Source organism: Eupeodes corollae, chromosome 3, assembly GCF_945859685.1.
Source record: "Eupeodes corollae chromosome 3, idEupCoro1.1, whole genome shotgun sequence".
Classification (NCBI taxonomy): domain Eukaryota; kingdom Metazoa; phylum Arthropoda; class Insecta; order Diptera; family Syrphidae; genus Eupeodes; species Eupeodes corollae.
Window position 1 is genome coordinate 69,277,960 of NC_079149.1, and position 18,038 is coordinate 69,295,997.

Consider the following 18,038-nt stretch of genomic DNA (forward strand, 5'->3'; position numbering starts at 1 on the left):
CTCAATTTTATTGCTCAACCTGGCGATCCCCAGAGAAGTCATCTTGGCCCTTTTCTATTCATGCTATCTATTAATGGCGTAACTTCTTGCTTCCATTTAAGTGAAATTCTTATAATTGCTGACGACACATACAGATTTTTTTAAATGGTATGGATGGACCACGATCGTATATTTCTACAGGCTGAAATTGACAGTTTTCTATTTTATTTTAGAAAAAAATGCTTTTCCCTTAACCCTTCAAAATTCCAGATAATAATTTTCAAAAAAACGAATTAATTTTAAGTAATACAAATATAAGGCAATTAATAGTGACAAATTGGTAATATTAAAAGCTTAAACGGTTAGAAAAAATGGTAGATAAAATAGAAAGCTATGATGTTCTTCGATGTTCGGTGTTGATATTTGAACATTAGTAAACGAACATTGAGTCAAACATCACAATTTAAGCACTAACCCTGATTTTTAATAACCCTGTCTGGAACTATGAGCATTATTCTGTCACAATTATTCAAAGTATAACAGACATATTTATTTCTTTAAAAAAGATATAACAACTTTTTTTTCTATTTATTTCAAAAAACTAAAGCAAGTTCTTGCCAATCACATCCGTGATTAATTTAAACTCGCTCTTAGACGCTTGTGCCAGACATAAATCTATGGTCAAAAAAATAAAAAAGTGTGCCCTCTGCTTCGAATATTGTAACCGAATTCATTCCAAATACCCTTGGTTGAACATTTTTGGTAACGTTTGCAGAACATCTTCCAAGTAATTTGGGTTGTCATATAATTTCGCACGTTCCTCGTCTGAATTTAATATTTCGTCTAATTCACCAAATTGTTTGTCAATCAATCCATACCACAGTGGCAAGAAAGTAGTTAATAAAAATAATTCTGAAAATAAAAAATATAATACAAATATTGATTTAAAAGTGTAGGTTAAAATCCCATACCCCAATGAGGGTGGCAATACATTTCAATATAGAAGTCTGTAATTTTTGGAATTTCGCCCTGAAACTTCAATTTCTTTAAGGTATCGATAAAATTCGAACAATAAAAGTACATTATTTCATCAAAATAAGTTGAACGTAACTTAGGATCCAGAAGCATGTAAATGCCATACATTACATCTAATATTGCAGGTCCAAATGAACACATTTGGAAATCGATCTGAATAGAAAAATAGAAAATTTGGTTTCATGAAAAACGAAAAAATAAAAAAAAATATTAAGGTTTCAACTTACGAGCATAACATCTACAAGTTTTTTCTCGCCATTCCGTTTTACCATTATATTTTTGAAATGAAAATCTCCGTGATTGAGAACAAATATCCCCTTGGGAGATTTGTCTCTATAGGCTTTCGTAGAAGCTATGCATTTTTTCAAAAGATCTTCGGCTAGTCTTCTAAGATGAGGAACGTATTTTCTAAGCTCATCGATTGTGTCAATTTTGTCTATAAAGTTCTTGATTCCGCCTGTCATGAAGGGAATTTTTTCAAGATCATTTCTGTTAAAGAAGCTTTCACAGTAAGAAGACACATTGGTATCACCCTGAAAAGAAATAATGTTTTTTTATTTAAATGTTTCTAAAATAAAAATCCAAAATCTATCACTATCAATAAATTTTGGATAGAGTTCTTACATCAGATAAAACTTAATTTTAAAATTGCAAGAAATTGATAATAAATCAACACACAAAACCAACAAAACTTTATCGCGATAAAATAAACAAATTAGCTTTAGAAATCAATCTATACCTCAGAAGCAAGCTTGTAGCTGAGAGCATGCCACTTAGATAACTTCAGAAAGGCCATTTTAGCTTCTTCCATATTTGCCATTCTTTCACTTAAAACTCCATAGCCTTTCAGAGCGATATCTTCGAAAACTATCACTTTTCGAGGTTGTAATGAGTAATATAATGCTCTGCAATAAATATATAAAAAGTAAACATCTCTCACATATTTTTTGTACAGTATTAAGTACAAAGCACAAATGACTTACTTTGCTCCCAAAATGGTATCATCTCCGATATTTCTAAGTTCTTCATGAAATTTAGGTATTGTTTTTGAGTACATTCCGATTTCTGTTTCAAAAATAAACGATTTCTCAAACAATTCTTTTTTATTACCTTCTATCTCTGGCATTGTTTTAATAATCATAGATTTTGATTTGTTCTCCGATTGATTTATGCTATATGTCACAATCGCACGGAACATAATACTTGCATAGTGATCGCCTTTTGCTGATGCCGGAGCCAGTTTCACATTTTGAACCTATAGTAAATTAAATAGAAATACAAAATATTGTAGATATTTCTTTTCAAAAAAAATTTACCAGTAATTTTTCTTCACATTCACAATTCCTTAACACTTCTTGAAAGAATTGTTCATTCATCCAACTGGGAGCAATTAACTCATCACTATTAAATTCACTCATAACTAACTTGTGTATCTCGCGCCAAAATGTCACTAAAACAACTCGAAGTTAAATATATTATAGTGAATCAAAATATACAAACGTTTCACAATCTGAGAGACAAGTTAGTATAACTTATCCATATCTATACAAATTAAGAGAATAGTGATTTAATCTTATTTCACAAAAAGTGTTTCCAGCATGGTTTTTTTTAAAGATCAACCGAGTTAATGGAATTTTGTAAAAATGTCGGTCTGCAATTGATTCCTCACGATACTTTCTAAATCTGATAATTAATTTGATCCACACAAGATGTATTGGTTTCTTAAGCTTTAAAATATTTTCTTCCTTTCGTAGTTATTTCATGGTTTTAACTCAATTTACATATTTTTAACTTCCCATAGGAAGTTATTGCAAGGGCTCCGATTTGTCAACTTGAAAATGTTGACATTTCTCGACGTTTCAACGCCCTAGATTCAAAATAAAAGATTTTTAGAAAGATGTCTGTGCGTGCGTGTGTACGTACGTTCGCGACGTTTTTTTTCGTCGTCCATAGCTCAATGACCAGAAGAGATATCGAATTCAAATAAATGTTGACATACAAAAAGGCAGAAAGATGCAAAAAGGACTTTCAAGAAAATTGCGTTGGCGGTTTTTTTACCATAGCAGCTTAAAAAAAAAGGTCAAAATTCAAAATTTTGGCTAACCCTAAACATCTTACGAACCAAAAACGCTAGAGTCTTGAATTATATTTTATATAATATATTGTAACGTAATACAAAACAAGTATATTTTTGAAAACGGTTTAATTAACATTTTTTCTATAAATCAAAAAAACTTTAAAAAAAACGTGTCACCTTCAAAATTTTACAAATACATAATGATTTAATCTCCAAAACAATTTTGTGCTACGAAAAATAAAGTTTTCAACATCTGGTAAAATTTTGAAAAAAATCGAATTGACAGTTTTTTACAAAAAATAAAAACTTAAATGAAAATTAGCAAAAGTTGAAAAGAATTTGATTTTCGACTTAAATATCTTTTCAAAATTTGATATTGTGGCTTCCCTTTAATTTTCACCATTAAGAAATATTGTATTCAACATTCAGTAAAATTTGACAGTTTTTTTGCAAAAAATAAAAATCTAACAAAAAAAAAAAAAACAATACTAAAACTTGGTAAAAATTTTCAACAAAACTAGATTTTAAAACCAAACTATTTCTTTACATGAAAAATATTGTTGGTAATTTTAAAATTTTAAGAATAATGCAACTAACAACTTTTAAAACTAATACGAAAAACTACAAACTTTTAAGCAAGACAAATAGACAGACGGGATGGGAAGTTATCAGTGTGGGTCGCATCCCAGCCTCTTTTTAAAAATCCATTGCGACAAGAGACGACAAAAGGCTTGGTTTACCTGCCTCATGCGCCCAGGAAAATCTAATCACCAGGCAGTTAAAAAAATCATACGAAAAATAAATACCAATAACAGTTTGTTTTTATAAGGCAGTAGAGCCAAATGCCAAATTTATTTTTTCAACTTTACAATGTAAACTAAATTTAATAAGAACATTGAACACTTTGGAATCGTAACAAACGACAAAAAGCAATTAAAAATTCCACATTACAATATTTTGCTTTTGAAACCATTTTAGGAATGTTTGAAACATTTTCGTGTCTCATTTGTTAGTTAGATAAATTTTAACTCAAATACTTTTTAATTTGAAACCCAAACTCTAAAAATAAAAATCTGGAAACACTGATCACCCATACCAACACTTTAAACCTACGCACTCTTTACACTCATTTTTTGTATACCAAAATCATAATATTCTTTCTCTTATTTAATTAATCAAGATCTTACTCATTTTGCGGTAGAGCTTTATAGTATTTATTTCGAAAATATTTCATAATTTTTGTTTTTTTTTTCAAAAAAAATAGTCTACCATGATAATCAAGTACACGTATATAAGTAATGCTTACCTACATTTAAAATCAACACACAAATGTTTTCAATCAATTGTGTTTACTATTATGAAAAAGTTAATGTGCATAAAATCAATATGTTCCTTGAAGGTTAAGAGGTTTGATTTGAATCCGACAATAAGATAAGATAAGATTTTTACAAAGTTAGTGCAGAAATAGAATTACAAGCATTTAAATCATTTTTATATTCCTTTTGTCCGCCTTTTAAGCCCAAAACTCCCATGCAAATTAAGCCATGTTGCTTTCTGAAATGTAACAAGTGCTAAAACATTAAATCCAAAAAACACGTTTCGACTATTGCAATTTTTAAGTTATTCTATATCATAATGTATAGATATACAAAGTTTTTATTGTTCAGCAATGTATTAGCAATTGTATCAATAAAGAGTTTAAAAATAATAATAAAATGCACGACTGAATCAGACGAACTTCTGTTTAAAAATAGTAATTATAATTTAATAATTTGAAAATCCTTAGAGAAAATTTTAACTTTTCATTTTTGACCACAAAAAAACGGACTTTTTTGACTTCTTTAACATCGTTATGGCATGTTTGATTTAAATCACGAGTTCGAAACCTTTACGAACGCAAAACTTGCCATATAGTTCTTATGTGTCGAAAGTAAAAAGTTAATTGATGATGGTAATACTGAAATGTAAATAAATGTTTGCCTAAATGTATGCATTTTATTTGAATCTTAGTATGGTATTCGTTAATAACTTTATGTTTTAGAGCCAAACATTTTACTGCAGCCTTTCGGGCAAAATTTGACAATAAATCAAATTATTTTTGTTGTGTACGTAACTTTTATCGGTTTTAAGTTAGAAGGAATATGCTCTTTCTTTAAGCTAAGTTGAGATATCCAACTACGATACTGTCGCATATCGGACTTTGACCGAAATATGTAATTGCTTTATTCCGTGTCCATATTTTGTGCCCAACTTGCACTTGCCTGGGTATAATAATTATTCTCATATTTTGGCTAAACATCGGAATATACATAGTATATCGCATCTTTTAAACGGTGTGACCAAAAACTTTCAAGATTTCTAATAAGCTCACTGCAAGCTAAAAATGTAGAAGAATTACACACAATATTCAAACATTTAACTTTGTTTTTCTCAGAGAATGAATAGCCTACAGATAATGGAACAAAACAATTTTCAAGTGTAGGAATATTCGGTTATGTTTTGCAGTATTAGAAAACTAATTCCATAATTGGAACACGTAACCCTTACAAAGAATTACGAAATCCTGCATCGGTTGTTCAATTTTCGAAATGTTCATTCTTCTGAAGTGAAGAATTTTATTTGACAGAGAAGCAGAATGAAATATAAACAAAATTAAACTATACATTTTTACCTAGATCAAATTACTATTAGTACCCGTGCCATGATAGTTAAAGCGTTGGACTGTCATGCCAGGCAGGGATCCTATGCCATCTGAAGTTTTTTTCAAGGTTACTGCCTCTTGAGAGGAATTTACAAATTCTCCAAGAGTTATTCTTGTCGTAAAAAGTGCGGCTTAAAACTGTAGGTTCCGTCCATCCCTGAGAACAGTACTCACACACAGAAATGGTTGATAGTTGTACTCGTAAGTCACTAGGCCCTACTTCTCAACGGACTATTTTACCACCCACTCTATATTTTAAATTAGTAGTAGTTCTGATTTTTCGGTAATTGTTTATGATGTTGGCCTAATTAATAATTATATTTTCCGAGCGCCGTAGACAACATGTCTATAAAGAGGGTAGGATGTTGTTGAATTATTCTTCAAAACTTCTTTCTTTCTGTTGGTCTTTCTCTTCTGTCCTTCTGTCTTGTATTAATGTCTTGTGTTGTATCACCTTACATAGCCTAGTTGCTCAAGGTGCGGTATTCACTACTCTGCACATTTATGTGCAGAGTAGTGTGATATGTAATTTAATGTAGTATTCTTCAAAACTTTAAAATTTACCAACGATATTTTTCATATAAGAAATATTTTAGTTTGAAAATCTAGTTTTGTTAAATAGATTTTAAGGCGAAAACAAACTTTTATCAGTTTTAGTAGAATTTCTTAAATTTTTACAAATTGGATGAATTAAATTAATTTGAGATAGATATCAAGAACCGAACCGAAAGTACATTTTTACAAAGTTTTGTTTTAGTATTGCATTTTTGTTAGGTTTTTATTTTTGTTAAAAAAACTGTCAATTCGTTTTTTCTCAAAATTTGTAGGAATGTTAAAAACAATATTTCTTATAAGTTAAGATAAGTTGGAAGCCATAATCTCAAATTTCTAAAAATTTCTAACTTTTGTTAAGTTTTCTTTTAAGTTTTTATTTTTGGTTAAAAAAAACTGTCAATTCTATTTTTCTCAAACTTGTACTGAATGTTGAAAACAATATTTCTTATAAGTGAAAATAAGTTGGAAGCCGTATCTCAAATTTTTGGAAAGAATTGTTTTTTAAATTTTTACCAACTTTGAATAATGTTTTTTTAGGTTTTTATTTTTTATAAAAAAACTGCCAACTTAATTTTTCTTAAAATTTTACCGGATGTGTAGTTTTCATTGGACAACACAGTTTTGGAGATAAAATCATTTTTTATTCGTAAAATTTTCGAGGTGACACACTTTTTTTCAGTTATTTTGATTTATAAAAAAAAACAGTTACTTGGATTTTTTTTTCAAAAATATACTGGGTTTGGTATCACGTTACAAAATAGTATATACAATTTAATTCAAGTCTATAGCATCATTGGTTCGTGAGGTATTTGGGGTTAACCAACATTTTCAATTTTTTTTTAAACTGCTATGGTAAAAAAAAACCACCCACTCAATTTTCTCTGCACCTTTCTGCCTTTTTATTTGTATAACAAAATTTATTTAAAGTCGATATCTCTTCTGGTTCTGGAGCTCTGGACGACGAAAAAACCGTTGCGAACATCTTTCTAGAAATCTTTTATTTTGACTGTAGGGACCTTGAAACGTCGAAAAATGTCAAAATTTTCAATTTGACAAATCGGACCTATTACAATAACTTGCTATGGGAAGTTAAAAATCAGAAAAACTTATTGGTGTATTTTACAACAAAGAATAATAAAGACAACTTTTGTAAAGTGCAATTTCCAGCAGTTGGTCCCATTACACTTTAGAAATGTCAAATAAAACCAGATTGGTTTAATTTCACTTTGGTAAAGTGCAATATGATAACCTGCTGAAAATTGGTTATAATGTGACTTTTGTAAATTGCATTAAGGCCAATAACTTTTACTTTTTAAAAAATGTTGCTTTTGTCCATAGTCTCAGAAAACTAAATAAGATGGCGCAAGAACTAGGACCTAGTGATTTACAACTCTCAACCATTCCTATGTGTGAATGATGTCATGGATGGATACAATAATCTATCTTGGTCTCAAAAAATATGATTTAAAATCTCAAAGTTCAAATCATCATATTAAAAACTATATATTCAAAAATCAGTGTCCTTGTCAATTATTGATTAACATCTAAAACTATATTTCAGTTTTTCCTTAAATCCTTGTTATTGTTCTTATTGTTTATAATAAAGGTCCACGAGGTCTGAACTCAATGTGGAAAAATCGACAAAACCACTAAAATCGTGAGTTTTACTACAACTTCATGCTAGCTAATTTTTCTTAATTTGTATTCCAATTTTTATTATATTTAGGCTCATCTTTGCAGACATCAGGACATTGAACTATTTTTTTAATATAAACGTTAACAATGTTAATCACTTTATTTCTGATTTCTTATGTTTTCTTTTATTGTTCATCAAACATTTCCTTCACAACATTAAGAAAGTCTACTACCTCAAGCTGCAACAAACATTTTTTGTTTCTTTTCAATCTGTTCAAAATAAATCAAGGCCTTTAAAAAATCGTATTCAGGGAACTTATTAAATACAAATCAAGCGGTTTTTATTATTTCTTTTATTGTGTCAAACTATTCGGATGAGAACACTAACCTTAAACATCAGCTACTGCTATTAACAACTTCTTTATTGCAGTCAGTATTCCTATGATTAAGGTAGGCTGCTTATAACTTTATAATGGTTTTCGCTTTCCCCACCTGGAAGGCCACAATATAATTAATTTATCCGTGTTCTGTCGACCATCATACCGATTCGTCATCACATAATCTTTGATTTACCACTTGAAACCATTATTGAACCTATTTCTGTTCAGCTATAATTTTAATTAATATCAGAGCTAATTATATCTTAAAGTATGGACACACTTCACTGGTATTGCATCTTTTGACAAAAATTACATGCATAATAGATAATTTGTATTTCATTTAGTATAATAAAAGTCATTTATATTTTAAGGTTCGTTTTTATGGAATTTGTTTTAAGCACACGTTGATTTTTTTGTTTTTCGTGAACTATATATGACTTAAAAGTTGCAATAGTTTTACCATTATCTCTATCTATTTGCCGGTAACGCAATGCAGTGGAGACGATAGGGCGGCTTATTGGAAGTGTCAGTGATTGGAATAAGAAATAAAAATAGTAGTTTACAGATACAATGTTTATATATAAATTTATTCATTATTTTAATGGGTATCACACCTCTTTTTATCATACCTTTAGGCGTTAAAAATTAAGAATTCAAAAAATAGTTATCATAATTTAAAAATGTATAGATTACAAGTTAACAAAAAACACAGTACAAAAAAATACTGAAATGTTGTGGGAATTTGTCAAAAATTACCAATTATTTCGCCCCCGTATATTTTACGTATTTAAATTGCATAATTTGTGTTGTAGGATTCAGAAATAATGGACAAAGAAAGATCTTAGTTTTACAAACGGTGTTTTTATAATAATTACATAGTACATTGAATGAAACAGGCTTTGCATATTGTGTAATGTGTGAAAGCACAATAGTACTTATGCTACATTTTATATTTGATAGTCTAAATAAATTTTTCGGAAAAACTCACTAAACAGGTATGAATCTATATTACATTCTATGAAGTTTTGTAAAAACTTTCCTTGAAAATACAAACTTACATTTTTGTCTGCGTTTTTTTTTTCAGCTTAAATTCAATATTTCAATTTAAGAAACTTGGAAAAGCCTTGTTCATACTTTTTTTTTGTTTTTGCCTTCTCTGTTAAGATTTATTTTAACACATCGTTTAGCGTTTCTTTGAAGTAGGATAGTTGAAGGCTAGCTACTTAGGTGGATTTTTCTAAAAGTGAATGAGATACTAATAATATTTAAACTGAATCTAAGATTTTTAAAGGTTATTAAACCATTAAAAATGATAAAACAAGTATTTCATGAAATTATGTAGGCTCAAAAGATCTTTAATATTACATATGACAAATTTTATTTTCATTTGTAAACGCACCCTGTCACTTATCATAAAATTGTCACTGTCTATTAAGTTAATTCAAAACTTTAATTATGCTAAATTACACGAAAGTCTGCTATTTACAAACATTTTTTTACCACAATTCTCAGTCATCGAACGAAACTTTAAGAGTGCTAACTGCAAAGGCCGTAGAAGTTTATTGCAAAAATTCGAAACAACGGGTTGGTCAAGAATATCGCTTGCGTTCTATAACTCTATATATAATATTATTCATCGTAAGATAATTTTTAGAGACGAAGGTCACATTTGGATCAATTAATTCTTCAATATGCAAAATATGCGTTATTGGGCGGGTGAAAATCCAAATTTATTTCATAATTCAGCACTTTATCTAAAAGAAATAATTGTTTGGTGCAGTTTGCATGTCGATAACAATTGTCATGTTACTGGCAATGGCCAGCGTTATCGCGTCATGATTACCAATTGTTTTTGAATTGAATTGCATGATATACATATATGTGGCTTCAACAGGATTTTAGCTGGATAAAAGGATAATAGATTTATTGAAGAAAAAGTTTAAAAAGTGTGTTATGGTGTGTTTTTTAATAAAAGCTATTGTCTGGCATTTTTTGACGGTTAGGCTATTAGCCACACCAAAATGTGAAACTATCAATGTCTGCTTGTGAAAGGATAAGATCTTGGGTAGACTTTATTATCTTAAAAACGTTCATGTCATTAGAAAAAATCAGAACTTCACTTGAGCATAGACATGACGTTACGTCGTTAATAGACAAGATGAATAGAAAAGGGCCAAGGTGGCTTCCCTGGGGAACACCAGATTGAGCAAACAAAAGGTTCAGAATGACAATTTCTAAATTTTACCTCATATGGTTTGTTTTCAAGGTACAATTTGATTCAAGCTAAGAAAGATGATGAAAACCAAGAGTTTTAAGTTTACATAAAATAGTTCCGTATCTTAGTTGCCCAAAAGTTGTTTAGAAAAGTTAGTGTATACACAGTCAACTTCATAACCTTCTTCTAATGCGTTTGAACATATGTTTGAGAATGTGAGGATAGTTTTGTAACGGTTGATATTTTTCTCACTGAACCATGTTTCTGTTCGCAAATGTCACAAGCAACTTGTTCAAACAATTTAGGAATGCATGAAAGCTTTGCAATCTGCCTGTAGTTTGTTATACCAAATATTGAAATTTCTTCAAAATTGGTGTTAAAAATGACTTCTTCCGTATACTGGGAAATTTGCCTGTTTTTAGAGAAAGATTAAAGAGGTTCAACTAAAGCATTACTACAATTTTTTAATTCTATCGGGGGAATACTGCGCAGCCGGTGCGCAGTCCACATTCAAAGCGCATACAAAATCAAGGAGGAATGTGACTACAGCTAGTTTGCAAAAAGGATTGAAGATTATGAAAATATTCTTCATCAACTTCTTCAGGGCTATTAACAAATGATTCACGGAAATTTGTTGCGAAAGCGTTACAGATATCCACTGTTTTATCTAATGAAATGTTCTTGTGAGTGAAGTTACATGGAAAGCCATCTGATTTTGTTTGTAATTTACAAGTTTCCAAAATGTTTTGCCCATATCAGTTAAATAAGTAACATACACAAAATTAGAAAGAGACTTAAATTGGTTAAAAAGTTTAACATAAAAAGAGAAGTTGATTGGAGACAGAGTTTTGAGATAAGTTTTTCATGCCTTATTTCTTTTGTTACGCAGTAAACGCAATTCTTTCGTTAACCAAGGGTGGCTAAAGTTTGTATTTCTTGATTTCTTTAAAGGTAGATTTTTTTCTAAACAATTATTGAGTATATAATATTCAAAGACTAATAAAAACACAATTCGGACAATTAACTATGATGAATAATCTGACAAGCTTCCAATTTTAATCTGATTTAAAAAAAAAACCGTTGGTTGGATTATTTTTCAAAAAATATACTTGTCTGGTATCACGTTACAATACTTAATATGAATTTTAATTCAAGTCGCTAGATTTATTAGTTCGTGAGATATTTTGGGTAAACCTTTTCTATATTTGTTGGTAAAAAAAACTCCCATTCAATTTTTTTGAGAGTCCTTTCTGCATTATAATCTGTATCTGTTCTTGAGATATGGATTAAATGTTAACGACTGTACGTACACACGCACGCACAGACATCTCTCTAAAAGTTAAAAATTATAACAAATAAAGTATTAACTTCAAAGAATCTTTACAAACGTTGTTATAATTTATTTAATTTGTGGGAAGTGAGGTTGGATTGTTCTCTTTGAAAAGAGTGCATCTATGTATGTACAATTGTACATTTTAATATTTTTATGAAGACAACATTACTTAACGCACGAATTTATACAAATGAAGCAATAGACACTTTATTTTTGAGCAGTTTAAAAAATAGTGAAATACAATCAACAACGCAATTTTATAAATTTTTAACAAAATTATTATGGTATGTTCTCAAAAGAAAGAATAATTAGTTTGATAAATCATAAATCAAGAACATTTCGTCAGAATCACAAGATTTTTGGTACTATTATTTTTTCCCGACAATATTTTTCAAACTTTTCGATAATTTTGACATATATCAAAACAATAAACTGATAAAAATCGAACTACTGTAGCATTTTAAATTAAATGTTTATAGCTTACTTAAATTTTAAAACTGTAAGCCTCCATTTATGTATATTATTTTTTTCATAACTGATTGTATTAACATGAACCTACATACATTTAATTCAATGATTTAATTGAAATTACTTAACTAATTAAGTTATTAAAATAGGTACACACTTGATAAACTGTAGAGTTTGAACTATTTAAAAAGTGGTGGTTTATCTGGTTTACCACCGCAATAGAGCGTATTTCTAAAGATACAATTATTTATCTTTAACTTATAATGAACAATGAAAAAACAAGTTAAATATTCAAGTAACACACAAAGCATCTGACCCCTTTTTGCTGCATAAGATCTAGTATTGGAGCAACAAAAAGTAACATATGCCCACTTATGTATGTATGTACCGATGTTCCTATACAAAAATAACAATAAAGACAAGTAAAGCAACAACAAAACACAGATGGTCAAATCCAGATGCAGATTCCGATTCCGAATGCTTTAAAAAGACAAATATAAAAACAAAAATATTGCTCAAAGTTTGCAACTTACAACTTTTATAAGACTTAGTATTAGAGATACTCATACACTTACTTGGCTTGGAGGTTGGAGGGTCCCAATCACAACGGGTGTACCCCCTTTAAGAAAGTTGAGGTAGGATTGTGTTTATGTTTTTGACTCCTCTTAGCATGTTATTCGTTTAAGTAAAAAAGCCAAACCACAAATGAAAACGAAAATGAAAATGAAAACGAAAACGAAAATTTGTCTGCTTTAAAAACTTGCTACCAAATCTGCAGTATAATAGCCCAAAATGTGGTAACAACATCACTTGTTAGCTGCACGTATCACCTTATCCCCAACGGATATCTGAATGTGTTTCATGTTCAACTTAACACTTCAGTGTGACCGCTTTATGTTTTTTTCATCAAATCGATCTTTATATTGATGTTTCTTCAATTGGTAAGCTTCTTTCTACCAGACGGAAGTAAAACAACTTCAAACTTATTATTTATTGCTACATTTTGGTATAGGTATACGATTACATTTTTCCGCATTTTCGAATACAAATTTAAGAAGTTTAAAGCCTGCATAATGTTTATTAAGTGATTCCGTGAATCAGAAAATGAAAAGAAGTTGTACCTGGGTTAAGTTTTAAGTTGTATGGATCTCAATAAAGCGAAGATTTAAAGACTTATACTTATTTGAAATAAAAATGAATTCGTGTGCACAATTTATTGAAATTCTAACCTAATATCACCTAATAAAAAGCAGCCAGCACATGTAGGCGTTATTGCAATATATTTATGTAAAAATAAGGTACATTTTAATATTATCTAGCTAGTAGGTGACTTTTGTTTGAATAATAATTTAAAGATTATTTGAAATATTATCTACTTACATTTGTAAATTCTCGGTTAACTTAAATAAATGGTTTGAAATATTGGTATTATTTTACAAATCTTTAAGTTCAATTAAATTTTGATTATAAACTATAATGCTAGAATAACCTTCACAATTTATTAATAAATACAATGAAAAAGATAAATTACCACTTTACTATAATATATCATATAAAAATAAATAAATTTGGTGGCGCAACAGTCCGTAGAGAACCAGGGCCTAGTGACTTACAACTCTCAACCATTCCTGTGTGCGAGTAATTGCAGGGATGGAGGGGCTATACAGTTTATATGCCGAATCCGAACGGCTAATTTTAGGTATCACTTTTTCATGACAAAAATTACTCTTGGAGAATTCGTCAATTCCTCGCAAGAGGCAGTAGCAGTACCCGTGAATACAATTTTAGGTGGCACTGGCAGGGATCCAACCTAAGACCTCTCGCATGACAGTCCAACGCACTAACCACCATGCTACCGGTACTACCGTATAGTTTAGGAAAAATAGATTAAAAAACGGCAGTACCCAAAAAAATTCGACCAAGTCAAACATTGAGGAGAGTTTCCTGAACTTTTCATAAAAAGTCCTCTTAATTTGTAGTAAGTACCACCTCAAAACTTGGGTTTATAACAAAAACTATTTTCCAAACATAATATAACATAATATTAAATAAAGAAATACAATTATTGTTTGACAATATTTCAATCAACTGTGCAGAAAAAAAATGTTAGAATATTTTTTGTGGAAGGGTACATGATTTATAACACTGGTCAACGAAATTACGTTTTTTTGGTCCCATAAACAAAACAATACTTATTTAAAGGATTAGGATGTCCTTACTTCGAATCTTATTTTTAAATTTTTCTATCAAATCAGGGTTTTAAATATGCCTCTTTGAAAATGCTAAAAAAAACTAAAAATATCTCTTAAAAATAAATTGTATGATGATTTTGAAAAGTATAAATCTTTATCTTTTAGATACAATGTAAAGCATTTCAGTATGATACTTAGTTTCTGGAAATTCTCATTATTTATGAGTCCTTATTAATTTGATACTTTAATTGTTTTGGAAAATACATTTTGGACTTATTTTATAGTTATAATTTCGAATCAAAACTCTATTTGCTTAAGTTTTAAAACCATTAGTTTTCAACATTGCGTTCATATTTCTTAATGTACTTCGAAAACTTGATATACCTAATAGAATTGTTTAGACAACAGATTTGTTACGAGAACAAAACTTACTTTCAAACCCTATCCTATTTTTCTGTTGAAACCCATCTAAGCAAAAATGATTTAGCGCTTCTTTTCGATTTTTCTAAGACAGGTGAAATGAAACAACATTTGAAGTTTTTTCGAATATAATATGAACTAATATAAATATTTCATTATATATTTAGAAAACCATCACGGATTTTAATTTAAAAAAAAAAACTACTTCAAAAATGTAGGGGAGAGTACAATAACTCAGGCGAATTCAATCTCAATTTTCTCAAAAACTTAAAGACATAAAATCATCTTGTTTTCAATTTTTGATTCTAATTTTGATAAGAGCAATAAATTATTTAAAAAAAAAATTTGTTGTATCTTTTTTTACTCAAATTTTGAGTTTAAAATTAAATTTTTCTAAAACTATGCATAGTTTTGACTTGATTTAAAAACAAGATAATAAACAAAAGTTTTTGGCTATAGAAAACCTTGTAATTCAAATTGTAAGTGATGACGTTATTTTTTAACAATTATTATCCATTCCGGGGAGGGAGAGATAGACTCACTCCTGTAAAAAAAATGTATGTTTTTAATTGTTCTTAAAAAACCCGTTATAATGTCTTGTCGCCTGAGTTATATTGTAAATGTAAATATCCTCAAAAAGCCTTATATCCGAGTTTTTTTTTCAAATTTTAAAAAGTGATACCTCAAAAACCTGTCGTCATACATTCATTTTAAAATTGGATTTGAATTAAGGCCAGCAAAAAAAACTGAAATTTTATTTCCAGTAAGAAAAACTTGTCGACTGATGTACAGCAAAATATTCTTTAAAAAACATATACATATATTTAGTTTCCGAGTTTTTTTGATAAAACTGCACTTCATCCCCTTCGGTAAACTCTTTGCTACATTCCAACTTGAAGAGTTGATTTTTCACGTATAACTGAAGCTCTCCACAAATGTTCGATGTTCTCTGAATTGTTCGAATTCAATGTCTAATTTTCCTGGACTCTTAACAATTGACAATGTGCATATCTCAATTGATTTCATTTTCGACAAATAAGAGGATTAATTTACCTTAAGAATGGTAACACTTCTTTGTACTCGTACCGTACGTCGCGTGCGTCGGTCGCTCGTCGAGCTCTCAGTGCGTTCTTTCTCTCTAAAGTCAAAAAGTTTGCAAACTTTTCGGGCTTCTTGGCCTTTGCAGCGAACAGTCAGAAGCTCTGTAACTGTAAGCTATGTCGAAACAACTTTTTGCTGTAACTTGTGTAAGTTGTCTTCCCAATTTTGTGTTCGAAATGCAGACCAAAACAAAATGGAAAAAAAATATTTTAACAAAAAGAATAACAATAAATTTATACTTTTTTTTTCTCTAGTAGGGAAGGGGTCTCACGTCTCACAAGAGTCTCACGGCACGGTGGGGGACCTCTACCTCAGTTCTTTTTCGTCGGTCGTGTAGGTTAGATCATTAGGTGCGCGCACTCGCGAACGGTTTTTAAAATTTGAACAATTTGTTTTATGCAGATGTTCAAACGAGTGTTAGGTTGTTTTATTTATTATTTTTTTCGTTTTTCTAAATTTAGCGTTTCTATTAGAATTCTATTTTTCTATTTATATAGATTGTACATTAATTTTATTTGATATTTATTTTTGGAAATATTCCAGGCATTGTACGAATTAATCAAGCCGTTCGATCGACGATCGCTTACGTTATCGTTAGTGAGCCAACAAGATGCCTTGAGTGCAAATAAACATCGTATTCGATAACTTGTTGCAAAAAGTTAAACAAGAAATAACTTCGTAAAGAGTTTAATTATCTAGAGAGCGATTAACAAAAATAAAAGTGGAGAAAGAAGGAGAGAAAAACGGTTCCTTTCCCTTTCATTCGCCGCTAAATAAAAGTGAAATCTTTTGAACTTGAAAGGGGAACAGAGAGGTGAACGGTGAATACTGAATAAACTCACCATATGCGTGATTTATAGCGATATATTTCGGTTGTATGATTTTATTTCATAATACTTTTTTAGTGCGTTGCTGATCAAATTAAATATGAAGTTTAAATCTAAATATAATTGTGAATACATTTTTAAAATACTGCACAATTTTGGTTAGTTTTTTTGTCTTTAATTTATTAAGTTGATGTTTGAGTGCATTTTAAATCTTGTGTTAATTTATTAGCCATTCGAGATTATAAAACGAAACAAACAGTGAACCATAGTTACCTGTAATTGGCCATCAGTTTCTTTGGTTAAAGACTGGGCATTTTCAATTTATACCATTATGTTTTCAATTTATACCATTATGTTTGTTCCGGAAGACGAAGCGGTGGAGAATTAATATTGTTAGATGTCTTATTGGCTAATATTGCATAATTAAATAAAAAAGAAAAACGTCGTTGACGAAATTTACTGGAAAACTGTTTGTATACGGAGTGTAGCCCAATAGTGATTTTGCTCTAATCTCAAGCCTGGATATTAATCTGGCGGGAAGTATATAGGTAATCTACTTGTAGAGGTTTTACGTCTTTTAAAAATTAAATGAAAACAGTGTCAAGTAATATTGAGAGGATTTAACATATTATAGAAGTTTCGATCAACTTGTGGAGAGCTTCAATATTCAATTGGTAAGTAATTTTATTTTAAAAGATGTTCTTTGTGTTTAAAAAGCATACCATTTTCTCTTAATATATCAAGGTGCAGTGTTGCCTGCAGTTTTATTGTTCTTGCTTTGTTTATATGTACACTTCCAGCATTTAAGTATTTCATGTCTGAGGCCAGACCCGGGGCCCTACTTTTAAAACGGATTCTACAAATAAATTATTCGAATAATATACTTAAAATGAAAGTAGAATGTGGTCAGTACTGCCTACTATTTTTCTGTCCTTATAAGCGAATTCGTTATTATCTAATGCGAAATTTAATATTTAATTTATGCAAATTCGGTAAGAATTGTTCTACTTTAAATGTGCTTCCTAGCCAACTGTAAGACATTTTTTCCCAATGTAAGCAACAAAAGTTATAAACAAATAATAAATATTTTATTTAATAGTTGTATTTTATTTTTACAATG

At 29.6% G+C, this 18,038-nt stretch overlaps 2 protein-coding genes across 2 annotated transcripts in view; one reads left to right on the plus strand and one right to left on the minus strand.

Annotated features, from left to right (window-relative positions):
- Window positions 1-527: 527 nt before the first annotated feature.
- On the minus strand, window positions 528-2,465 carry LOC129951021 (uncharacterized). Its single transcript, XM_056063010.1, has 6 exons — window positions 2,331-2,465; window positions 1,998-2,269; window positions 1,754-1,919; window positions 1,242-1,547; window positions 951-1,167; window positions 528-891 (listed from the first exon to the last, which is right to left on the minus strand). Exons 1-6 carry the CDS (start codon window positions 2,430-2,432, stop codon window positions 710-712), a joined length of 1,245 nt encoding a protein of 414 aa, XP_055918985.1. The 5' UTR covers window positions 2,433-2,465; the 3' UTR covers window positions 528-709.
- A 13,921-nt stretch (window positions 2,466-16,386) lies between these two features.
- Window positions 16,387-18,038, plus strand: part of LOC129949639 (uncharacterized) — a 117,103-nt gene continuing 115,451 nt past the window's right edge. Inside the window, exons 1-2 of the mRNA XM_056061211.1 lie at window positions 16,387-16,512; window positions 16,635-17,592. The gene's annotated coding sequence lies outside the window, so the exon portion shown is untranslated. The remainder of the gene's footprint in view (window positions 16,513-16,634; window positions 17,593-18,038) is intronic.

Coding starts and splice junctions, on each gene's coding strand:
- LOC129951021 (XM_056063010.1), bottom strand. CDS start 2,432: ATGAGTGAATTTAATAGTGATGAGTTAATTGCTCCCAGTTGGATGAAT. Junction 2,270..2,330: donor AATGTGAAGAAAAATTACTG/GTAAATTTTTTT, acceptor AATTTACTATAG/GTTCAAAATGTGAAACTGGC. Junction 1,920..1,997: donor GATACCATTTTGGGAGCAAA/GTAAGTCATTTG, acceptor TATTTATTGCAG/AGCATTATATTACTCATTAC.